Raw genomic sequence first — 25780 nt, 5'->3', positions numbered from 1 at the left:
CAGGCGAACAATCCTGGAAGAGCAGCTGATGTAGTCAAGATGTAGGGCGATACAGGAAGACTTCAAAACAATGATGTAAGTGTCCAAGAGTGGACGATATCTTTTATGAAAACATGATTTTTTTTATATTTATAATACATTTAGACCACTGAGATGTTTTCACTTCGACATTGAAGGGACTGTTTTGTTAATCAGTGTCACAAAAGCCACATTATATCTACTTTAACTGAATGTTGTAGTAATAAATAAAAATGAATCAATAAAATATGAACTTCCAATAGTGGTGATTATTTTTTATAGGTACTGTATTTGTCCTTTAGTCGTGTTCAGCTGCAGTTTATAGAAACTATTTTTTCTGAGCTTGTGCACGCAGCAATACCAGAAACCCTGTGAACACTGATGGATGGGAGTTGATATCATCCGACTAAAAATCTATTTTATGGAAGTCCTGGGATATATATATATATATACATATACATATATATATACATATACATATATATATACATATATATATATATATATATATATATACATATATACACACACACACACACTCAGTAGAGTCCCACGTCATGAAGACCCAAAACTGAGACTTTCCACCTGCACGATCATCTGTTACCATCACGCAGCAGCTCAATCTGAGGTCAAGAACATCACAAGAGAAAGTCGCTGGTTTATGCAGGCAAGTTTTAATACAAAAAACCTCTGATGTAAAAAAAAAAAAACATACAAAATGACTTTTAAGTTAAAACCAGTCTGTTACAGTCTGTCACGTTCTACTGTATTTACAACATTAACTAAACACAAACAGCTCCCAGGGTAACAAAGCAAACAATCAGTACAAAAAACGTATTTTTACAAGACAAAGAGTCCACTGGAAGATGTGTAAGGCAGTCCTTTTTTTTGTTTTTTACAGTTCTCCAATGGTCTCAGTTTAAGAAACAGGGTGCATCCTGGTGTCTCTGAGAGAACAAATAAGCTGTTCATGTTTTTGTATCTGTAGAAAACGTTGTTAGGAGGTTCCTTTAAATATGTCAGGTTGCTGGAAAAACAATCAGAGTTCCCCTGTGCCCTGAAAACATCTATCTTTTAGTTTCCAGAGTGAGAAAAACACAGTCGTAAAGTGTCAAAACAGTCAAGGTGGTGGTGCATTCAGGAAAGCTGGGAACTGGGATCTACCCAGAGGCATTTAAACATGTCCATGCTCTGACTCAGAGCAGCGTACAAAAACAGAAAAGATAAATCGTACTCGGCGCTCTTGAACCGATGAAACCTGACGGCATTCATTCAAGATCTCTGAGGCAGAGCTGAAAAACACCTCCAGAGATGTACGTGTCGGGTCTGATATATTTCAATAAGATTAAATAAAACGTATGAAAACATGGCAGAGAAAGTCAACATTTCCTCTTTTTTTCTTTGAATCTCCTACGCACAAGGCAAAAGGAAGACATATTGCCTTTTCCATCAGTGTTTCTCTGACTTCTTAAGAACTAACAGGTCAACAGTTAGTGGTTACAGGAAGTAGTAGGTTGGTTTCCTCTCTGAGATCCAACAGGCTGCAGGTTTTTACTCTAGTCAAACTCTACAGCAGCTGATTTCTGCTGCGTGAGCAGGTGCACCACAGTACTACAGAGGGATTGTTATTTTTACGAGCATTGAATTAAATCAAGGTGGTACTTTTATCTACAGAGTTTCATTAAAAGAGAGAGTGCGTCAGCGGTCTGGTTGACGAACGTCACTGAACCCAAATCCAGGATCTGTCACACCACATCTCAAAGACCTGGATCGCCCCGCTTCTGGACTTCAGACATTTCAGTTGCAGAGAGATTAATTAAACTGGTTACAGGAAGAATATTGAAAAATAAAAATTGAGTCAGGTCAGTGTAGAGAAACAACAACATAATTTACTCAAACTAAGAAAGGTTCCTTCTGAGCCTGAGCAAAAAAATCTTTCCATTTCTGTGAAAATGTGTTTTTATCACATTTGATATTAAAGTTAAGTAAATGGACCAATGTTCGTATCAAAAACGACACTTGAATAGATTTCTTTAGGATGTCTGAAATTATAACAGGATTATTATTTTGTGTCACATTTTCTTGACAAAACAATACATTTAAAAAAATATTCACCCTTTCCCAACGAGTGGACGGCAGTTTGAATTTTGAACAAAAACCAAGAGCCGTAAAACAAACTACAGGAAAAGACTTTTAACGTGCGAAGGAGTCATTGTCAGGCCGGTTTAAGACTCCTGCAGTTACATACAGTAGCTTCAGGCCATCACAAAAAAAAGAAATCCTGCACGTCTTTGATTTATAGGGACTTTAACAGAAGACACCTCTCCCTGTCAGTAAAAAAAAATTATTTTCCTCAACGACTGCCTGATATAATTTAATATGATCCCAGCAGAGGAGACATGAGTTTGTATTTTCACTGTTCTTTCTGTAACCACTTTCTTGGACCTGACTGACTGAAGCATCCAGATTCATCTGTGACCGTGATATGTGTCAGTGCTGATCAAGGTTGTGCTGATAAATAATGAACGATGGGAGCTGCATACAGAGTGTGGCCACTCCTTCCCTCTTTCTGTTAGTTTTGTGATATGCTTGTTTCAGCCTCTTCCTTTGGCCAGAAAGAGATTCTGCACAGTCTGATAACAGGGTGCTAGTTTTGGGTTTTCTTCCCCCTCTTTAACCTGCTGAGTGAACCGCAGCAGGTGGGTAGATGTCAGTGAGGAACGTTATCTACTCCGTCAGCTGGTGTAGTTAAACTGGCTCTCTACATCCCATTAAAGCCTCCTCCTCTTTGCCCCCCTCTGTACATGTTGCTGCCCTGGCCTGCAGGGTTGTGGTACCCCCCCATGAGTCTGGAACCAGTGAAGTCCCTTGCGGCCGGGTAGCCCCAGACCAGAGCAGGAGCACCTGTGGGGCCCATGGCCCCTTGCCAGACAGGTGTGGGCCCCAAGAGGCCCCCTCCTAGGGTGGTCAGGGGTCCCAGCAAAGGGCCATGGGAGAAATGCTGGTTGTGGAGATGAGGCAGGTGGGGGGGCTGCAGGAGGCTGGTGCCCCTCTGCTGGCTGTGAGGTGGTTGTTGTAGGTGAGAATGACTCTGCTGGAGATGCTGCTGCTGGTGGTGGTTCAGGTGCTGCCGATGTTGTTGGGGCAGTTGGATGTGTAGTAGACGGGGCACAGCAGGATTTGGATTGTCCTTCTGGTCTGTTACCGCTGTGATACTTCCTGTTACATTGGTGCCAATGGCAGTTCCCAAAGTGCTGTTGGCAGGTGGTGCTCCCTCTCCTCTTACTGGCTGGTCCGGGCCCACCTGTGTGTCTCTACAAGAAGGAAACAAGAGGTTCAACAGCAACATACAGGCAGACTGCAGGGCTTGATGTACGGCAGTGTATAGAGAGGCCAAGTTCCTCCGCTCCCGTCTCCCTCATGGGATGGTTTATAGCAACAGAAACAAATCATTTTTTGATCAAAAGTCAATTTAAAAGATAATCTTACAAGTCAAGAAAGTCAATTTATTGTAAAGATAGAAAAGTTGGGTTTTTGTGACACCGCTCAGTGAACTTCATCGTCTCACTCAACACACGTCAGAGTTCTGGACTTCCTACAAGGGGCAACAGTAATTATATTTCTGGATGAAGAAAACACAGACTTGCCCTGACACTCAACTGTCGTCAGTAATCAGTTACTATTTACTAACCTTGATCTATCGCCCTCTGCAGGACAAGCGCTGGTACTGGAGTAGGCTGGCCCGTGTTGATCTGCTTTCTCTCTCCTGTCATTGGTTGAGTCTGACTGGTTACTTGGTTCTGTCACTGCAGCTGTGTTTGGATTGGATGAAGCGGTGGATGTGTCGCTGTTACTGGGACCATGGTTTCCTCCCAGTGACCCCACTGTTCTTACTGGAGTACCATCTCTCTGATCGCGTCTTCCTCTAGGCCTCCGTCCCTCTGCTCCCGTCTCCTTCAGCTCGTCCTCCAGCTCCGTCTGCAGTGCTGAGTGAATAAACTCCAGAGTGGCTGCCACTGCTTTCTTGCCAGGATTGAGCGGGGCCGACTCTGTGGGACGTAGAGGAGGAGTGGTGTGACGGCTACCTGTACTAGCGGGATTGGGAAGGAAGCTTTTGAGGGGGTTGATGCTCAACTCCGCCTGGGAGTCTAACCGCTGCTGCTGCTGCAGCTGTGCCTGACGTTCAGCCCGTAACTGTGAGATGGCCAGTCGAAGGTCCTCTAAGTCTTTGCCTGAAGGCTGCGGCCCACCTTCCTTACAGGAGGTGTCAGGTACGAGCTGGTCTGAGAGATGGGAGAGGGGGGGGAGGCCAGAGCCGGACTGATTGAGGAGATGTTGGGGCTGGTCACGGGATGAGAGGGGATGGATGTGTTCTGGGAAGATGGAGGGGGAGTGTTCAGACACAGAGTCACTGTGACTCAGTTGTCTGCCGAGACCTGAGAACAGAGGAGAGCAATGAGTAGAACACAAAGAGAACGTAGAACGTGGATAGAGACAGTATAGCAGAGGAAGAGATGGTAGAACGGGTGAAGAGATGGTAGAACGGGGGCAGAAGGAGTCACGATTCTACAAATCCAACTTTTAATTTAAATTCTGTTCAGAGCTGATGGCTATCCTATTGTTAGAAGTAGACGATTATGCCCTGACAACCGCCTCTTACATTTGTTTAGGAGGTGCACTTGAACGCAACATGATGTCCCTGTACACTAGTCTTTTGCAGTATGAAGCGACGTCCCTCTTAGTGAAATGTGTAAATCTACACCAGTTCATGGCAGAGACACTCAGCAGAGTTTTTTTTTAATCAAATGACTTTCAGTACAAAGTGTCAGTGTGGCAGAGAGTCTAACGGGATTCACTCACCAAACTGAAATTATACCCACATTTGGGGGTATCATCTGGTTGCAGGCCGAAGTCTGGCCTTTGATGAGCTCTGCAATAAAGGATCTCTGAAACATCTTTGATTTCTGAACTACCTTCACACCAGTCGCTTGTTTGTCTTCCTGCACACAGGATTTGTGTCTCGAAGTGCCGCTGCAGGCTATCTGAACAGTCTGATAACAGGGTGCTAGATTTGGGTTTTCTTCTCCCTCTTTAACCTGCTGAGTGAACCGCAGCAGGTGTGTCGATGTCAGTGAGGAACGTTACCTGGTCAGTCAGCTGGTGTAGTTAAACTGGCTCTCTACAACCCTGTCCTCTTTGTTTTTATTTTACCTTGGATACGCAGAATTGTGACACCCAAATGGATAGAGACAGTACAATGGGGATAGAAATGGCATAATGGGGGTAGAGACTGTAGAAGGTTTTGTTGTTTTTTACATCCTCATCTGTCACGTCTGGCCTGAATCGCTACTTTGATTTCATGTTGAAAGCACAGTAAATGTTTATGAGAGGAACCACACGTTTTAAAGCGAGCGGTGTCACCTGAGTCTATCCTCTCGTGCTCCACATCACAACTCATGGTATTGTTCAGTCACATGAGAGCTCACGGTCAGCTGTCAGCAGGGAATACTTTCTAATTTAAATTAAATATGTCAAGCTGACCTTTGGGAGACAGCAAGTCGTCGATTATGGGCTGGCTGTTCTTGTCGCCTTGATGGTAACCAACCAGTCTGGTGAAGTCGTGCAGGATTTCTTCAATAGTGGCCACGATGATGCCGCAACTGGAGTAGGCTGGGAACTTCTCAAATTGATCTGTAAAACAAGACAGAGAACATCAGTGTGACACGTCAGGTGGCAGATTAAGTTTCTCAGCAGCTAATCAGGTAATCACTGCTGAGTCACCGGTATTGACTAAGTGGTCCTGACATGTACGTACCAGTCAGGAGGACTGTGTGTCGGTACTGTGTGTATCGGGCCTGGAGCTCCATGAGACAGTTGAGGTCAGGTGACTGATGGTTCATGTCGCATTGATGATACGGGAGGAACTCAACAATGTGCCGCTTCTGATAGGCTGCGAGTACGTCCAGCAGGTTGGCTGCATCTCTTCTGAACCTGTCAACCAAACGTTATCGTAAAAAAAAAATGCCAGCGTTCAAAGTGTTAACACCGTTTAGTTAAATCTAATACAAGAGTTTGGCTGTACGGTGTCATGCCTGCTGTCTTCTAGTGTGGACTGTTAAACAGTGCAGACACAGAAGCAGTACCTGGATTGTTCTTTTAACTTCTTGTGGGTTTTGTGGTGAACCTTCCACCTCCACACACTCTCTGGAGAACTGTGCTGCTCCAGGATCATCAGCAGGGAAGTCAGTCGATCTGTGGGACAACATTCAACTCTTCAGTTAAACTGCAATAAATACTAACAATACTTCTAATAACAAGTCCACTGTAAGTAATGATGTGTCTCATAATTTATTAAATTATAAAATATTTCTCACACAGCAATACATTTTTTTTCACTATGACAAAAACATACCATGTGTATTTTCTGACCGGTGTGACACTAAAAAGGTGCAGAAAATGTCCCATTTTAATGACTTAAACATGTATAATGTTGGATCTTAATCTCTGACCTACCATGACTCATGAAGTCTGGATTGAGGACCAACTCATCCGAAACGATGCAGCCTCCAGAAACAAAGAGCTCGTTGTAGCTGTTGTTCCTGATGTCGTCATGTGTGTCGATTCCCACAAACACCACAGACGGGTGTTGCTTCAGAGACACCAGACCTGGAATCTGATATGTATAAACACAGACACATCAACACACTTCCTGTTAGTCCCTTTTATGTTTCGCCATTAAACATCTAGTAAATCTGTCCGTGTTCGAGATCTTAAATGAACAAAGTCAAGTGGGATTTCACTTGATTTTTGACTCATCAACTAATTTGATGGGTTCAGCCGCTCAGTAGGACAGATTTGGACCACGGAGCCCTGAGATTTATGTCTTGGCCTCTTATAAAACATTAACCACTTGCATATTCTCATTTATAAGGCTGTTCTTGGTCTGCTTCCATCTTACCTACAGATCTACGTCCTTAAAAAAGGACAGGAAGTTATGATCTTCACTCCCAGGATTTATTCTTACCAACTGTCCCTAAAGTCTGTACTAAAGTGGGGAAAACAGTGTTTCAGTATGCTGCTCCCTCTGCATGTGTTTGGCTACAAAGCTGGACAGTCAGCAGTTTTTTGCCATTTTCATGTGTATTCAGTTTCACTCTGTCCTCGTCCCTGAGGAGCACCTCATTTTTTAAAACTTCTACAACACTGTGTTTTTACCTTTGACCCAGGGCAGCCCTCGCCTTATTAGTTAACTTACTTGGTCAACATTACATTGTGCGTAATCAATAATTCCAAACATACATATAAAACTCTCATCAACACTCAGATAGTGCCCACAAAGCAGATTTCATGACATTAGATGCACCACAGATATCAGCATATTTACTCTGAGGGGATTTTCTCCAGAGGCTCAGAACTGCAGGGCGTTGACGCTCTCTGAGCAGGTGATAATGATGAAATACTGTGTTTATATTCTGGTTAGTGCTCCTGGAAACCTCACAAAACAGCCGTCTCAGTTTGGGGGCGACAACAAAACAGCAAAGACCTGATCTGATTGCCTAGAGGCTCCCCCACAATTACAAACATGAGGGCTTATGGCCATCCCAGAAGGGCTCAAGTCAACTAGTCAGTTAACACATCTGGCACATCTCCACCCTGCTGTGAGTAGGACATCTACTTCTGGAGCGTATCAAACCAAACAAACCACAAAGTCACAGCTACCTTGGCCTGATTATGACAGAGGTAGCTGTTAGACTGATCAGGTACCTTGTGTACGTGTCCAGCGATCTCTTTGTTCTTAATGATGACCAGCAGTCTGCTGTCAGAGTTTTCTTGGTTCAGAAAGGCGACAGGACTCTGCTCCACGTTACCCTGCTTCAACAGATGTTCCTACAACATAAGAGTACACACAAACACTGTATAAGGGAGGATGTAAGATTTTATTGCCGGTTTGGATAAAAACACTCAGGATAATCTAATCATGGTTAATTTTAATTGTCAGGATAATTTGTAAATCTGGATAAATGTAAATATCATCCAGCTACATCTGAGATTATTGTGCTCTAGTGTGACATCTAGTGGCAGTGAATGTCATGTACAGAACCTTTAAACTGAATTAACTTTTTTATCAGTTAATTTAAACTTTTTCATAATTCACCAAAATCTTAATAATTGATCTTTCACATTCCTTGACTAAGAATTGACGAACCGCAGAAACTAAAGCTCATTTTTATATTTTTTAAACAATTTATTAATTCACTGCATTATTAATAATGCTGCCTGTGAAGTTACCTTGATGTCTTCATGGACCCGGTCCTTTCGCTCGGCGCTGTGGAGGTAGAACTGCAGGGAGTTTCTCTTCACGTCTTTGATTATCTCCACCAGGTTGTTGAACACATCTGGCTGCAGCTGGCTGATCAGGGAGCTCAGGTCTGCAGCCGGGGCGGTGACGGACACAGAGGCCAAACTGGAGACCTCAGTGGAGTGTGATGCTTCCGATAAGGGTTTCGACACACCACTGAATCCTGGCAAAGTCACCTCAACAGAACCTGAGACACTACTGTCACCTTCTGCACCAGGGGTAAAATGTACAGTCCTGGTAATGCTATCGTTTTGTGTTTGTCTGGTGTTAGGAGTGACCGTTCTACTGATTTCTAAAGTGCGACTTTGCTGTAGGTTCCAGTTGGACTGTGGGGACATGTCAGGAGGAGAATGGAGGACAGCGGTGTTGGTAGGCTTGTAGAGCGAACCAGACGCAGAGGTAGCAACAGATAAAGTGACGTGAGAATTTGGGGGATTCCTGCTGTCTGTAGGATCTGGGAGCTGATTGTTGATTGAATGTGGCGGCCATACTTCATCTTCTCTTGAGAGTGCCGGAGTTTGACCGATGTCAGCAGCTGTCACTTCACTGTCACTATCATCTACGCCTGTTTTCAAATTAGCTGCTCGGATGCTGGACACAAAAGCACTCACTGTGTTCGCCAATGCAGCATCAATATTAGTCCCGCTGGGGGCAGGATTGTGGCTCTGCCAGCTGTCGCCAAGCTCCGTTAGCATGCTGTTAATGCTGTCCTGTAGTGAGCTAACGTAGTCCTGGACAGGGGGGCAGGGGTTGTAGAAAGACACATACTGTGAAAACTGAGATATGGGCGTGTGTGGGAGTGTGTGTTGAAGTGCTGCGTTGTCTGTGTTTGAAGTGGAGTGCGGGGACTGTGGGAAGCTGTAATGAACCCTCTCTTCCTGCAGGACGAGCTGCATCTCCGAGGAGAAGTCGCCCAGATGTTTGTCCACGATGTTGTCGATATGTCTGAGAGGACGAGGAGGAGGCGAGGTGACGGAAAACAAAGAGCCACCCAACAGTTCCTTCGCTTCTGCCTTTTGCTCCTCGTCACTACCTACCACATGCATCATTTCCACCACCTCTGCCTCCTCTTCTTCCTCTTGCCTTTGCAGTTTCTCAACTGGCCGAGTCTCTTTTTCCTCTTCTAAAGGTGCTGCTTCTACCTCCATTACCTCCACCTCTGCATCTCCCTTCTCCTGTTCAGTGGGTGGTAATGAGTGGTGTGTCCTACTGTCTGGAGCTGGAGGGATAGGCGGCTGGATGGATGCAGAGATGGACGGCTCTTCATTCTTCTTTTCTTTCCCCTGAGGTTGCTCTTCTCTATCGTGGGATACTCCTGTAGGAGGCAGACAATATTAGACTGGAGACACAATATGTAGATGCATACTGAGTAAAGACACTGTATAACAACACGAGTCCTGACTACCGTGGCAATGTGTCAGTTCATCAACCTCAGCTCTACGTCTACCTTCTCTTGACCAGGATTTAGCAAATACTGCAAATAACTGGGCAAATTTTCATATCTGACATGGCAGTCAAAACTGTGGGTGGTGCAACAGTCTTACACCTGAACAGATGCAACAGGCGCACCCTGAAACCAACTCAGTGTGGCTGAGGTTACCTGTGAACTCCCTGAAGGCTACGGGGGCTAACAGCTCCTCGTTAGCACCCCTGTGGTCCTTGTTAAACGAGCTGAGCTCGTTGGGCTCTGGGGGCTGGCACCGGGAGGGGGACGGGGGATGGCTGAGCTGAGGGGACGGGCATTGGGAAGGAGATGCGGGAGGGCTGGGCTGTGGAGATGGGCACTGGGAGGGAGAGGGGGGAAGGCTGGGCTCCGGAGACGGGCACTGTGATGGAGAGGCAGGGGGACTGGGCTCTGGAGACGGGCACTGTGAAGGTGAAGGGGGAGGGCTGGGGTCTGGCGATGGGCACTGGGAGGGGGAAGCAGGGGGGCTGGGCTCGGGGGATGAGCACAGGAAGGGGGAAGGAGGAAGGCTGGTCTCAGGAGACAGGGTGGGGCTCATCCTGGGGGGTTTGGTTGTTGTGGTGATGCTTGTTGCCGGGGTGAGGTGCTGGAAGCGAGGGTCCTGAGGGATGTTTCTGTCTCTCTGGGTATACCGCTCCGAACACAGACCTGCAGAGACAGTTAAGAGTCATCTTCAACTTCATTCTGGTCAGCTTTTAAAACCAATGAAAACTATCTGGGCATTTTATGTATATGGTATTGTTTTCTTATTTACAACCTGACTAAGCAGACAGACAGACCTGTAATGGGGATGAGGACCCACGGGATCTCCCACTGTTCCACCTCCTCCTCGTATCCTACAGCTCTCCTCCCCAGGCCTCCTCCACCTCCACCTCTACCTGCTGCTCCGTGGTGATTCATCTCCCCGCTGTGGGAGCCGGGACTGAATCCCTCCAAACTACTGACACTGCCCGCCATCTGCTCCTACACACACACAAACACACAAACGAAAAAGAAAACTTTGTTAATCTTACCTGCTTCTGACCCACTGGAGTTTTATGAGAAAGGGTCTGGGCTGCATGTTCAAGCCTTGAGGAATGTCTCAGATTGAACGTTTGCGCACATTAAACAGATTTTTGTACAGACTGAGTGTGTGGATGCTTTTTTCTGTTCTAGTTTGAAGTTTTATAGCTCCAGCAGCTCAGCTAAGTTTGATACTGTGTGAGTGGTGTTTTCCCCCATTTAAGAAAAAGGGTCAAGAAAAGTGAAGAACTCTCATCACCTCATTTGCTAGCAGTGTTAGCAGGTGCCACTGTGATGCCACCACGGCAGACAGGATTAACCAGCTCATTGTGTAAATAGTGACTGGAGATACTGTATGCTACTGTAAAGGGCTTTTGTGAGCTGGAGTCGGTTATTGTGCTGAAGAACAAGCTGACACTGCAGCAGAAATCAACTACATGATTGGAGAAGATAGATGAGCAAAGTGGTCACCCTAACCCCTACCAGCACTTTTGATTTGGTGTTCAGTGCGAACCTTACTTATCTTAGCTAGACCTGTTGTATTATAACATGAATGTGCTGCATGTACAGGCAATGTTAGCTTAATGGAAATTAAATGACACCAACTGTAAGGTGACTGTATTAAACTACAGGCAGCTGGTCGTACTATCGCTATCGATGCTATGATTTGTGGAAAAGACACCATTAATAACAAATATTTACTCACACTTACCTCCAAGTCATCATGCTTCCTCAGGTCGATGTCACAGTTGGTGGGCAGACCCAGCTTGGTGGCCAACTTGTCGAATGGAGAGGATTCCTTCTGCACCTCCTCTTGAAATGCTGTTTCTCTGGCAGTCTGGATGAGAGCTGTCAGCGAACAGAGAAACATTTATTGTCAAAGACCTGTTTTTCATCATAGCAAATGCTTTCATGAAATCTCTCTCTAGTTTTTTGATGCTACAAAACCAACTGGAATGAGACGATGTGAAAGGTGAATTGCAAGCAAAAAAAAAAGAAAGTGCGACAAAATATGAATGGAGAGTTGAAGGTCGTCTGATATGTTAGTCTCAGTATCCAGTCACCTGTCAGCAGGTTGAGGAGTTTGGCAGCTAGTTCAGATCCATCTTCCCTTAGATCAACATCCCTCAGACCAATTAAGCTAATCACAGATGCAAGAGAGCCAGGAGAGGCAGGCACTTGGTTCCCATCAACTAGAAGCCAAAAGCGTAAGACAAAACATGTCAGTTAAGCACACATTGCCCAGCGTTTGCAAGATAACATGAGAATAGTAAAAGATACATCAAGGTGTGCTCAGACTGAATGCAAAGCAACAGCAACCTTTAGAAGCAAAGAAAATGAACCCAAAGCAAATAAAAGGAGTTTTGCTCTCAGCAGCATAGATGTTGGCAGAGATGCGTCTGTGCAAGTTGAAAATGATTCTTTACTAAATGAAATGTGTTGCTGGCAGAGAAAAGCAGCTGATGGTGTCACTCCGCGTCTTGTTTCCTTACCTGGAATCTTGCCGTGTCTTCTGGGTTCCTGTGATGCCTTCAGGAACTTAATCGCCCTCTCTGCTGTCTCCTGTTCCAGTCGCCTCTTCCTCCCAGATGATATCCCCACTCCTCCTCCTCCTTCCTCCCTGGTCATCTCATTCTCTGCATTTCTCTTACAGGTCTGGACCAGGTCGATCAGCTGCTGGATCTGAAAACATAGAAAACACATTAGAGTTCACCAAGGACTGAAAGTGATTGTGTCTTCTGTACATCGTAATGACTACCCTTTTTGTCCACACAGTAACGTTTTCCAATGTAAGCCAAGGTCGATTAAAAAAATTTGTTTTTACCTTTTGAGTGTTGGTCTGTCCGTCTCTGTTGCTGGTCGCCTCCTTCCCCATCGCCTCTCTCTGAACTCCACAGCTCTGCCCGACCCTCACCTCCTGCGGCTCCTCAGGGCCACAGTACGCCTCCACCATCACACTGGCCCGGGCCACTGACAGCAGGTAGAGGGGAGGGTTGTACAGGTAGGAGTTCAGATAGCCATCCATGTTCACTCTGTGGTGTTTGGGAGGAGGAAACGGCTTTCCTTCCTCATCCAAGTTGGATTCGTAATTGCCCATGGGGTACTGTCGAACCTGGAGAGCAAAGACAAAAACATGTTCTTTAATAAATATCAAAGAATAAATTCAAAAAAGTCTTCCTCTGCTCATTGGTCTGTCGTGTTGCCTAACATCAATTACACTTCTATAATTTTACACAGGTCTGAATCTCCCTTTCTACCCGATGTTGTTCTCTGTCTCGTCTAGTTTAGCTTTATTTTGTTGTCTCGTGTTTTGTCAGTAGATTAGTTAATACATTTTTGTCTGTAAAGTCGTTGCCCTGGTTTTCAATACTTTTACATTCAGTCCCTGAAGGCATGCCCGTTCCGGTCTTTACCTGAATTACAGAAAATATTTCCACTATTCTTATATGAGCATTAAACACTCTAGCATGATCAACAAGAGGGTTAATGATTTTATCATACAAATTATGAAATCATGTTGCTGGTCGAATGATATTCGTAGTGTTTTAACTCTTATTAATGCTCATTATTATTCATATTTCCCTGTATCAGAGCTAAGAATGTGCCTACAGCTGCAACAGCCACCGCTCAAGCTCAACAATAAAAGAAAAGAAAAGAAAAGAAAAGAAAAGAAAAGAAAAGAAAAAAGCATCGTAGAAAATCAAATGAAAATCTTGTGCCATGGAAAAAAAATACAAACAGAAATTTGGGTGTTGCGATATAAAGAAAAACTGGTCACACCTTGCCCTCGTTCAGGCCGGTGAGGTATTCCCGTGCCTGGTGCTCCACACCGGCAGAAAGCTCAAGAGGGGGGTTGGCTCGGGCTTTGACTAGAGCATGATGCAACGCCGGGATGAACTGGGTCAACCGTGGCATCACCTTCCCAGCAGACATCAGTGACTCAGAGGCATCATGGGAAGAACGAGCACGCGTTGCTGGAAGAAAAAAACAACATCAATATGTGTATCATGGTGATAATTTCAAGTCTCAGCTTCAGTTTGTATTTTGTGTAGGTGTTTAGCCTGTGTAGGTGTTTCTCTGCTACACTAATCAATATTATCTATTACCAATCAACTGATTATGTACAGTATAATGTGAAAGCTGCTGCTTGTAGTGACAGAATTGTCGCTCCTCTCTGCACCTCTACTCAGCTCAGTGAAGCCATTAATCATCTTTTGGCAAATTTAAACAGTGGATAATAATCAGTTGCGCTGATTTATAATCAGCGCAACTGATTATAAGCCCTCACACATCAAAATATTGTATTATAATGTGTTACTCACTGGACTTGGTCACATCTCTGGACTGTGGGAAGACAAACAAAGCCTGAAGACACCTCTTCCAGCTCTCTCCTCTCTCTGAAAATACAAAAACACGTGGTCTCATTTTCCGTCAACGTCCAAAAAGATAATTTTTTCTGGGTTTGAAGAAAGTTGACAGAGTACATTAAACCTTCAAGGCCTGACTTTAGCTGACTTGATGGAATAAATGAGTGAGAATGTTAATTTCTGGCATTTACCAGCTTGCTCTTTATTCACGTGTCTTTTTCCATTTCCTTTGTTCGTTATAGTATCTAAGGTGCAGGCTGTACATGTGTAACTGCAAATAATTGAGACCAATGTCATAAAATAAACTTCTGAAGAGCCGGACTGTAAAATTTATAACAAACACAATGCAATTTTTTGTTCTGTTTTAAGTTTGTACAATATTGTATGAATCCATCTGCACTAATATTGATACTATGTGAAATTAATGTTATTCCAAAATAAAAATTAAAACATGTTTTTTTTTAAATACACAAGGTCTCTAAACTGAATTCATGAAGAAACATCTATTCTACACAACAATACAAACTCTACATTTAAAGAGTGTACTGGCCATAATTATGACATCGTAAATCAATGATACTTTTACCGTAATGTTTACAGGTGGCCATGGAAAAAGTGACATAATTGACGACAGTTTAAAAAGCAAATACAAAAGGCACCAGAGGCTAATGAGCCCTCACTGTTGTGGTTTATATTTTTAATAACACCTGGCTTGTCAAACATTATCATGTCATACCTGTGGGCGTGGCCATCTGAACGCTTGATAGCAGGAATAGAAAGCCTCTCTCTGTAAGGGGAGTCACCAGAACCTGAAGGCAGAAAACACACCTGTCATTCAATATTTATTCTATATTTGCCTATCTGCCTATTCTTTGTCTTTCCTTTCTTTTCTCTGCTCCTGAAAAGGGAGTTTCTGAGTGTTGCCACTCTGTGATGTATCAGCATCCAACGCACTCAGCAAAATGAACTGATTTACAACATTACTGTTAGTCGAACTCACCACTCTCTTTATCTCCAGTTCCTGCAGCAGACTTGTCACACTGGTCGTGGCACGATTTCTATCGGTCACCTCCAGGAGACTGCAGAAGTGGCTGTTATTCTCAACTACACGCACAAAAGCACACAAAATACCATTAAATTTCAGTTGAAGTTAACATCTGCATCTATAGACAACATATACAGAAGATGCAACAATAGAACAGTGATAATACAGAACAAATGTCAAAGCATATTCATCGCTGAAAGGATGTTAGGCATCCTGTGATGGTCTGGAAGCAGTTTCAGAAATGCTGAATAAAACAAAATTAAGCCACAAAACATTTTTCATATTAAAATGATTATCTTTAAAGATAGCTTTGAGTTCCTTAGGTTGCACCCCGGTGTGTAATGCACCATCACTGTGAAGGTTTATTGGACTGCACCTTCTTGGCTGCCTTTGTAGAGGTTGTAGGAGAACAGTTCGGCGGGGAGCAGCTTGGTCACCTTTTCAAGCCTCATCAACCAACCAATTTCCAACTTCTCTGGTCTGAAGGAGGAATGTGGTGAGATACACACAGAACAACTCATTCAATAATTTGAGGATGCACTCGTATCAATAAAGCCGGCTCTTGTATTGAAGTCACTAACATTTAGTTGGCACTCATTCTATTTAGTTTGGTTCTCTTCCACAAAACAATTAAGGGAAGGATTACAGATGCTGGCCAAAGCTACACATTTCTTCATGCTCTACCTGTCCAGACACACCAAGCTGACACTGAAGAAATAAACACTGAGAAAGACCAACTGATCAGACACTATGTTTAGCCTTACTTCCTCTGTAAAAGTTGCTCTTGAACATCCTGCAAAGCCACTTTCAGAGTCAAACTGAGTGATGTTTTTGATATAATTCTGAAAAATAAGATTGCAATTTATGAAGTCTACTTAGTGTTCAATTTGTTCATTAATTGTTAACGACTGTGTGTTAAAAAATTCACACAACAGCTGACTTTGCCTTCTGAAATTCATGTCACCAGAGGACAGTGAAGTGGTATAGCCAGTGGTGGTGATAATGATGTAGCTGAAGGAAAGCACTGCTTTTGAAAGTTTGAAGTTTGAAAAGAGGGGATCTCTACGTCATGGCCCTAAAGATTTTCCACAAAGCTACCACCCATTAAACTATAAAAAATATGCTGCTAATGGTGAGTTCATCCACAGTTTTCCTTACATTTTTAAAACACAAGGCGACAGCTAAATTAAAAGTTCAAAAATAGCCACGAGCTATTTCTGCATGGCAGAAACATAACTGATGGATTACAGGAGCAGAAAAATGCTTGAGTTCTCACAGTTTGTGGGGCAGGGAGGGAGGAGAGAAGGAGCGAAGGGAGATCTGGTAGAGGACGGTGTCATGTTTCACCAAATCTCCAGTCCACACCGTGAACTGAGCAGGCTCTGTGAGAGAGAGACAGACAGAAAGAGATGACAGCTTATCAGCATTCCTGATGGTTCAGGGCAAAACAGGAAAAGGCAGACTGCTTTTGTTTCCTCTATTTATCTTGTTTAACATCTCACCTTTACTCCCCTCTGCTGATTGGCTGTTCAACCTGTCCATCAAACACAGCACACACACACACACACACACAAACAAACACACACACACACACACACACAGACACAGACACAAACACACACACACACACACACACACACACACACACACACACACACACACACACACACACACACAAACGGCGAGGACAAGATTTTAATTCAGTGTTTGTCACCATAAATCTTCACAACCATGTTGATGGTTTTGCAAGTTTAAGCCCATTTATAATGAATGTTACTGCCAAATGTTAAGTTTAACTTTAATCTTGTTAATGTTCATACCTGATTGGGGCCAGAGGTTTGCTGGTCAGTGCAGAGTCTTTTCCTTTAAACTGGAAGGCGAGAACGGCATACGGACAGACCTGGCGAGGTCGCTGCCGCAGCTCGTCAAACGTGTACTCGTAGAAGTAATGCTGAAAAAAACAAGAGTTTAATAAACAAGTATTAATTTTCACTTGGTACTTTAAGCCCTCACACATCAGGATTACATATCTAGTTTTGGTTTGACATTTAAACAGTGCCTTTTAACACAACTTGACCCCAACATGACCCGACCAACCAGAGCCTCACAACAACAAAGGAAAAAGTCATGTTGATCACTTAAACAGCTTAAACTTTTTACAACTTGATCTTCACTTCACAGCAGATAAAATGAGATGTCCACTACCACAAAATCATTTTTGTTCAAGCACAATAAAGTTCAGGAATAACTGGTCCACTAATGTGTATTTATTTGTGGTTTCCGTAAGTAATTGTCTTTACCTGCGTGAGGTCGAAGGCGCGGTAGGAAGTGAGCGAGGTGACTTTGCTGGCGTTTTTGGAGATGTGGCTGTCAAAGCGAGGTGTTGGATCTTGAAGGTTCTTCATGTTTTCGTACATGCTCTTTACTTTCCCCTGAAATCAAAAAGACAGATGAAACTCCACCGTCACAGACTGATCACTACATACAGATTCATCAAAGAAGTTAGCAAGGGTCTTGGTGGACTGTGGACAGTTAATAAAGTTCGAGAGGAACAGCTCAGTGTGGTATGCAGGTACTTTTGCTGTGGTTTCTCTCTGTTCAGCCCTCTATAACTTTAAATAAACAACCACTATTAGTTTTGCAGGAACGAGACACTGAGGGAGAGAAGAACTTTACCTCATTATGATTTATTCTTCAGATTGCGGTTAGAACAACACAGATCTGGTAAGTGAAGGATCTGAATGCAGAATCAAACATTTCTCCCAGCGTCCTCTTCTATGCCAAGTCCACACTACAGGATTTTAGACCTGATCTTGCCATCACTCAAAAAGCCCCGGATCAGAGGCAGATCACTCCCATGAGTGACGATTACTATGTGTGAACTGTTCAGAGATATGATCCAGCTGCACAGCTTGGGGACGTGTCGCCAACATCCACAGGCTAAATATCTGGCCGAGTCACAGATGAGTCAGGGAGCCAGCAGCGAGCTCCAGCCAATGAGAGCAGAGCATATCTGTAGTCGCTCTCTGAACCTGGCTTTATCATCTAATCATATTTAAAGTCAAAGTTAGAGATTAAACTGTCTTTTCAATGGGATTTTCCCCCTTCATTCCATCCCCATGCCTTCCTTTATTGCTTCTTTCCTCATAATTCTCCATTGGCCATTGTTATCAGCACACATTTCCATTTCTGTTTCATGGACATTTATTAATGGTTCAACCGGTTTGTAGTTTATAGTTGTGATGTAACCTTTGGCCATCTGCCAGTTGTTTGGGGTCAAAGTTGGCCGAGATGGAGCCATAAACGTTGCCCTCCCTGGGAGTAAAGTCTTGCATTTATCTTTATATTTTGCACTCAGGCTATCCCAGCAGGTAGAAATCCCTGTCACAGCACGTGGCCTCACTGTTTATGTGAGAGTTATGGTGTCATTTAGATTTGGCTGTTCATTTCATAAGACATTGGGAGATTTTCATGGAGTTCACAAGACTTCTTCTCTTATTTTATCCTTGTTTTCAAGTACAGCAATTTTCTGTAGTGATTTATGGCCATCTGTGCACTTCATCGGTCTGGATTGGAACAGACACAGTGGTGACCAAGACATTACTGTCAATAATCCAGTATGGCAACTGAAGACAGGTACAAGTCGATGACTGTGATAGTGTGTTCTATAAAGTAGCAAACGTAGCGAGCACGTTTACTGCCAGTGATGATGACCACTGGCCAGCTGATTTACCTTCATCACTTTGAAGATGAGGATCTCCCCAGTGGCTCCAGGCGTGAAGACGTTCGTCTGGAGCAAGTCGGAGTACCTGGACAGATACACTCCTAGACACACCAACAAATAAAGAAGAACAAAATTAAGATCAGAGGTAATTTCTCTGTGTATAAATCCCCACACCCACTGCTACAAGTCTTTGACACATTGTGAACTCTCCTTTCAACATGTACAAAGAAGCTCCCAATGCACAACAAATGGATTGAAAAGGCAAAAACCAAACTAATTCTGTGGTTTTTTTCTATGAATTGATTATCATGTATCTGTTCACTCTTACCTTTATTGGGGTTTCCCAGCACTGTGGTCCTGCTCTGACCCACAAGCAGCCCCTTCTCACAGAGCCAGTGCAGCTACAGACAAATAATTCAGAAAAAAATGTGATTATTAACTTGATAAAATATCAATCTTAAACAACAAGGCTCATAGATCATTATAAACTGATCAGGGCTGCAGCGATACACCGTTTCCAAGGTGTACTGTGGTATGAATATTGATGATTATCATATAGTTTCTTACATAATTGTCCATTTTAAATCAAGTTTCATGTGAGGACAGTATTTTGTGACCCTTTTGTTTTCATCCTTTTAAAAAGGTCATTGTAACTAAAAATAATAATGTTAATAACAATAAATATTTTTTGAGATGATTACTTTACCAGTTACCGTTGCAACCCTTATTCTTAACTGTTCATCACAACGGCACTTCTTTGTCTTTTTCCAGAGAAAATCCAGTCAGTCGTCTGTCCACGAGGCATGACAACAATGTGAGGTCGCCTTGTCCTTCAGAGGTCTGAAGAACAAGGCGACCTCACATTCTTTCTAATGGAAGCACGACCCCCATGAAGACATAAAATATCAGCATATAAGCGCATGAGCCCATTTACCTCCAGGAAATAAGTGCTTCAGCTGGTACAAAATAGCTATGGCACAGGCTAAATGCCAAAACAAACAAAGAAACAATAAACTGCAGTACTACACAGTTAGCGTCTGTTTTGTGCTTATCTAACTGAGACCTCTTCTTGTCCTCTTGGACAACAACAAACAACAACATATCTCAGTGTTAATCTCACCTTATTATTATCAGCCAACAGGAAGCAGTAGCTCTCCTCCAGCTCCTTTTCTGTCCTCCCGTCTGACTTCATCTCCCTCCTCTTCTCCACAAACTGAAACACACACACACATACATACAAAACACACACAATTAATCAATGAATGAACAAAGAAGCAGCTCAGCTGCTCAAAGCAAACATGTCCTCATAGTAAACAATCACAGCATATCCCACTTTGTCTGAATGACCTTTTCATTATTCCTCAGTTGAAGACAAATCAAGTCTTTTTTCTATTTTTTTGCAAAAGCTTTTTGAAATGTTTGACACGTGTTCTTATTTATACTGTTTTCTTTTCGCTGTCATTGTAAATTTCATTCATTTTCTCCGTGTTCATGTACTTTATTCTCATTTTATCTGCCTCGGCTGGTTTATTTTCTTTAGTAAAGCACTTTGTAACTTTGTTAAGAAACGTGCTATAGAAATAAATAAAGTTGATTATAACTATATTATCAGTTACACAAGCCAATCCTGATCATTCCTCCATATTAAGAGTTTTAATTTTCTCAAGACACTTGATGTTCTCCGTAAGTCCACATTAAACGATCACAACCAAATTTAGATGACGGGTGAACATTTCAACTCTCCTTCATTTACAGGTGGTGATAAAGCAACATGACACATTCAAATGGAAATACCCCTCCACCTCTCCATCTGCCTCTCACCTCTTTCTCCAGCAGCTCACTTTGGACAAGCCGAGGTTTACAGTAGATGAAGCAGCCGGCAGAGCTGGTGTCGAGGTAGCTGGAGGTCAGGATGGTCATCATGTCTTCATACTCCCTGGACTCAGTGGAGACATAATGGAACAGAGCTGAAACAAAGACAGGAGGATAGACACAAAAGTCAGTATGTGTTTAAAACTGGTGAACATGTACAAAAAGGTTATGTTCTCTCTGCTAGCTGTCCAAAGTTTCTGCATTTGACCAAGAAGCTTAATTCCAGAGTCTACCATGTACAGTTCATGGCCAGTGGACATCTGAACATCTCAGCCGTATGCAACTGTTGAACATGTGATTCCAAATCCATGGGCATGAAACTGCTTCCTCCACTCTTCTGGTTTGAGTCCCAGTCCAGACTTCTGACCCTGGCTGCAGGGACTGGCATCAATCAGACCAAATCAGGGATTATCCTTGAACTGTGCATAGATAGAGCCCTGTGTCCAGCTCGAGAACAACAACTCCTCCAGAGAGCCTTTTCCATCCACAACAGGTTTGCAGAATAATTCTCCTCTGCTGCTGGTTCAGTCTGCCAGCACATAGTATTAGAGGCACCATGCAGCATTTGAGAAACTCTGAGCAATGTGTTGGACCTCTGAATGTTTCTACATGTGTGGGCTGTTTTTGCCTATATGACAGCATCTATTTCATCCTGACACCGAACACGTCATGTCCAGCAGCACTTATAAGAAAACAAAATTTGATGGCGGGTTGAGTTTCTCCAAAAGTCTGTGCTAGCTTTTCGCTGAAGGGAAAAGCAGGGAAGCTTTTTTTTCTTGCAACCCCTTCAGCCCACACTGCTGCCTCCTAAACCCACTCAGAATGAATGGGAGGATCACCTGATTCAAAGGTGACAGATGCAGTTGAGGAACTGACCTGGCTTTGTGCATGGGGGCATCGTCCCAGTGAAACAGAAAAAGACATTTTCCAAACTGTTAACACAAAGTTAAAAGGGCGCCATTCCCTAAAATATCATTGCATGCTTTGGCAGTAAGATTTACCTTCACAGTGTGATGTTAATGTATCAGAAATCAGAATACTGCCAATCCTATGTGCAGCTTTAAGCACCTGTTCAGGTGAGCCTCGCCCACACTCAAACAGAAGGTTTGGGCATCTGGGGAGCCCACAAAAACAGTTGTTACCCTGCCCCAATTATAACAGGACCACTGAGGTCTTTTTTGTGCCAAATTCTCAGGAGAACACTGAACCTGCTGCCTCCCTCAGTGTGGAGGAGAGGGCTCAGCTGGAGCATCACACACCTGAGAGAGGTGTGGTCGATGTGCGCACACAATCCTCTCATCACAGAAATTTGACAAAATAATACTTTGTGTGTGACACCAGCTTTTCACAACCAGTTGAACAACACTGGGCATCAAGAGCAGGTGCCACCTTTGTAAGGACCCGTGTTTTGCTTGTTTCAATATGTTTTTTCTGCACCTGAAAACAACAAATGCCTTTTTTCCCATCTACATTGCAGGTCACACATGAGCCAACACACATTTAAAGTGTTGACAATAAGACAGACCCAAACTATAGCTTAGCAAAATACAGCAGAGAGTCAGCAAAATGTAAAGACGGGTCTGTAGGATATTTACAATTAAAATTAAAATTAAATAAAAATTAAATTCACAGCGATCAACTTATCGAGTTTTTTATTTTAAATCACAACAACAGCTTTGATCATTCTAGTCCTAGTCACCCTTCTCTGTCTTTTTTCCCTTTCGATAGTTCACAATGTTGTAAAAATATTGTTGTTGACAGACATTAAACACTAGGGGTGGGACAAAACACTTCCTCCTGAGATAAGATTATCAAAACACTGGCGTCAATTTGCATTTTATGATTACAGGAGCGGGAACGGGGAACGGGGAACTTCATACCTACAAACATTAGAGACCAGGCTTAAGTTTTGGCTAAAATCAGCACAAAAGTGTCTTCACTAGTGATTGCCTTGCAAACACTGTCTATCATACTGATACTACTTTTTCCACTGATGGACCTTTATGTATCGTGTTGTTTTAAGTAGTGCAGAGTTTGCCACTTTAGGGGTGTTTTGTATTCTTCAGTTAGACATATATCGTGACGTATCGTTAGCTGATCGTCTCGCAATGTGTTGATTATCACAGAATCGCAGTATCGTGATACCGTCGATATCCTGGGCAATGCATTGTGAATCATCGTTTCTGCTTCAGAATTTCACAAAAAACAACTATTAAAATCATGCTGTTGTGACATTGTCGGGGTCTGTACCAAACAAACACGTTTTCTTACACCTGGAGACAAGGATTCGTAGGCTGCAGCACTACTGTACTTCTTTATAATGCTATTTTGTCACACATTTACACACTTTTATCAAACTAACTTCATTTGGATATTGCACTAAGCCAAGTACTTTCTCTCTCCTCCAGATACTGTGACATGTACTGTGATACTATGTCAGTTGTCCTCTGTGGTTGGGGCCAGAGTTTAGGTTAGGGTTGTAGATATAACTGGTTAGGGTAAGCTTGGGTTGGGGTGAACACTGATCCTGAAGCTTCACCTCTACAGCCACAAAACAGTTGCACAAACTTACTGTTAAACTTTGCTGTACGCTACATCAGACCGACCCTACCCTGACCCCCAAGGCACAAGCTAACGTTACACTCCCAGGTTGTACATCGCCTCACTTGGTCAAAGCAAACACTAACAAAAAAAATCCTAAATTAGACTGTCTTCACCTTATATTAGTGTCGAGCTTGTGGCAGTTTACATCCCAAACAAAAAAGGAGCAGAATACGACATCCACAACAATATACATATGCGCGCACTCCCACAAACGTAAACAAAACAAGCTTAGCCAAACAATTAGCTGGCTAACTGCTAGCTAGCATCCTTGACTTGTCTTTAACTACCTCCAACGCAACTTTTTTTAAGTGTATCATGGCGGTACAGTTAAAAAATATGACATACGTGTTTGAGAATTTGTGTAATTGTGTGCCCTGTGACTAAGCTGACATGTCGGACATGCACCTGTCCGAGAATGGATGAGTAGCTGTCCGATAACGGAACTTTGACGTTACTACCGAACGTTAAGGGGAAAACTTGAGAGCAACGGTAGAGACGTGAGAACAATGTAATCAGTTAACGGTCAATAAATATGTGCAACTTTCTGTGTCTATTAAACTATTACTGATTTGTACGAAGAATGCGGACCAGCCCACCTTTATTTTCCTTGTTTTTCCTCGGTATAGTCATCTTGAGGAGCTCAATGGGCATATGTCTCTGGTGCCCCGGTACCGAGTTCCTCCTCTCCATCCTCGCAGCGAACGCCGCAGCAGCAGCACCCACTCTACCCGGACCAGGATGACTTTCTCTGGCTGAGTATACATCGATTACCTCGCCATCTTGCGGGCTAACGTTAGCTCCAAGCTCGGCGGCAGCAGACACCCTCCGCCTCCGAGCCAGGTTGTCGTCCATTGTCGGATCCTCGAGCTAACCGACGCCTCTCTCTTCAAAGCCGTTACTCCGCTACTGTTTCTCGGATACAGCCCCGCGATGACACCGCCGCTACCTCCTGATCCCGTAGGGCAGGGAGACCAACGGATACACAACAGCCGCCATGCTTCCTGGGAGCGGACGTCTTCTTCGGTGGGCTCTCCCCCTGCAGCTGGTGTGCTAAATGTTGCTTTACTGCCATCTGCTGGAAATATAGTTATCTCCAGCAATGTTGATTTGGTGAAATCTTCCAAGAAGAGAAAATAAACGGATAAAATGTAAAGAAAAATACATATGGTGGGTCAGAATTGTGAATTATGACACTGTAGCCGCAGAGTACGGAGGCCCCGAAGTGCCAATCAAAAGGGCAGATAGGAAAACAGATAAGAAAACATAACTTTGCAGTTGTTGTTGTTGTTGTTGTTGTTGTTGTTGTTGTGTTTTCTCGTTCATTAATTTGATTTCCAACAATTGGCACAATTTGGGCCCATTATGTCTCACCATCAGTACTTATATATATTTTTTTATTTAATTATTTTTTGCCGTACACCTTTTACAAAAAGGGCTTCCATACATTCCTTTGATTTATTACTATTAATATTATTTTTATTGATTTTTTTTTGCACAGATGGTCAGTAATACTCAAGCAGCCTATCGCTGAAGTATAGAAAAGGGATTTTTTTTTTTTTTTTTTTTTTTTTTAAAGAGTAGGAACCTACTTAAAGGATAAGTACCGTTTTTTACAACCTGGACCTTATTTCTGGCAAAACATATGGTTATTTACTCACCCAGATAACTTTGGTGTCATTCGGCGTCGTTCGGACGAAATTAGATCCAGTGTAGCGGCGATATATCCATATAATGGGAGAGACGGGGCAGCGACACACAGCCTCTATATAACGCATTATCTGCCACGAAACTAGTTAATTTCATCAATATTTTGTTATGAAATGCTAGCGCTATTCCCCTCTGAGTCCGGGCTCGTCCGTTATCAACATCCGGGGTCAAACTAGCAGTAGCAGCTACAGGTAAACAAGCCGCGCTGTCGTCCAGGTCAGAGGTAGTAGATCAGCCTACAGACCCCGGATGTTGACAATAGACGAGCCCGGACTCAGAGGCTAATAGCGCTAGCATATCATAACAAAATATTGATGAAATGAACTAGTTTCGTGGCAGATAATGCGTTATATAGAGGCTGTGTGTCGCTGCCCCGTCTCTCCCATTATATGGATATATCGCCGCTACACTGGATCTAATTTCGTCCGAACGACGCCGAATGACACCGAAGTTATCTGGGTGAGTAAATGACCATATGTTTTGCCAGAAATAAGGTCCAGGTTGTAAAAAACGGTACTTATCCTTTAATCTAAAAGTCTAAAAAGTTATGTCTACAAAATGTAAAACATAAAAAATGTTAGGGTTAGAGAAAGAAAGAAACTGAAAAATCTGCCAC

At 43.2% G+C, this 25780-nt stretch overlaps 1 protein-coding gene across 1 annotated transcript; it reads right to left on the bottom strand.

Annotated features, from left to right (window-relative positions):
- Nucleotides 1-672: 672 nt before the first annotated feature.
- tasora (transcription activation suppressor a) lies at nt 673-24672 on the bottom strand. The gene is made up of 28 exons (XM_084348576.1): nt 24054-24672; nt 20803-20948; nt 20102-20194; nt 19310-19382; nt 18991-19082; nt 17558-17689; nt 17078-17208; nt 16760-16791; nt 16534-16639; nt 15634-15737; nt 15213-15316; nt 14949-15021; nt 14168-14242; nt 13626-13819; nt 12670-12957; nt 12338-12527; nt 11909-12037; nt 11557-11693; nt 10622-10805; nt 9978-10490; nt 8308-9692; nt 7783-7905; nt 6532-6691; nt 6162-6270; nt 5834-6009; nt 5560-5709; nt 3710-4454; nt 673-3332 (listed from the first exon to the last, which is right to left on the bottom strand). Exons 1-28 carry the CDS (start codon nt 24307-24309, stop codon nt 2780-2782), a joined length of 6453 nt encoding a protein of 2150 aa, XP_084204702.1. The 5' UTR covers nt 24310-24672; the 3' UTR covers nt 673-2779.
- Between the last annotated feature and the right edge of the window lie 1108 nt (nt 24673-25780).

This window comes from Pagrus pagrus (assembly GCF_965226575.1).
Source record: "Pagrus pagrus genome assembly, chromosome: 3".
Lineage (NCBI taxonomy): Eukaryota > Metazoa > Chordata > Actinopteri > Spariformes > Sparidae > Pagrus > Pagrus pagrus.
This window is presented reverse-complemented; position numbering and strand designations above follow the sequence as displayed.

Bases quoted from the DNA above. Each gene is read 5' to 3' on its own strand.
- tasora (XM_084348576.1), bottom strand. From the start codon at position 24,309: ATGGACGACAACCTGGCTCGGAGGCGGAGGGTGTCTGCTGCCGCCGAG. The intron at 19,083-19,309 runs GTAAGAGTGAAC...TGGTGTGTCTAG, and splicing joins GCTGGGAAACCCCAATAAAG to GAGTGTATCTGTCCAGGTAC. The intron at 6,010-6,161 runs GTACTGCTTCTG...TTTGGTTGACAG, and splicing joins AAGTTAAAAGAACAATCCAG to GTTCAGAAGAGATGCAGCCA.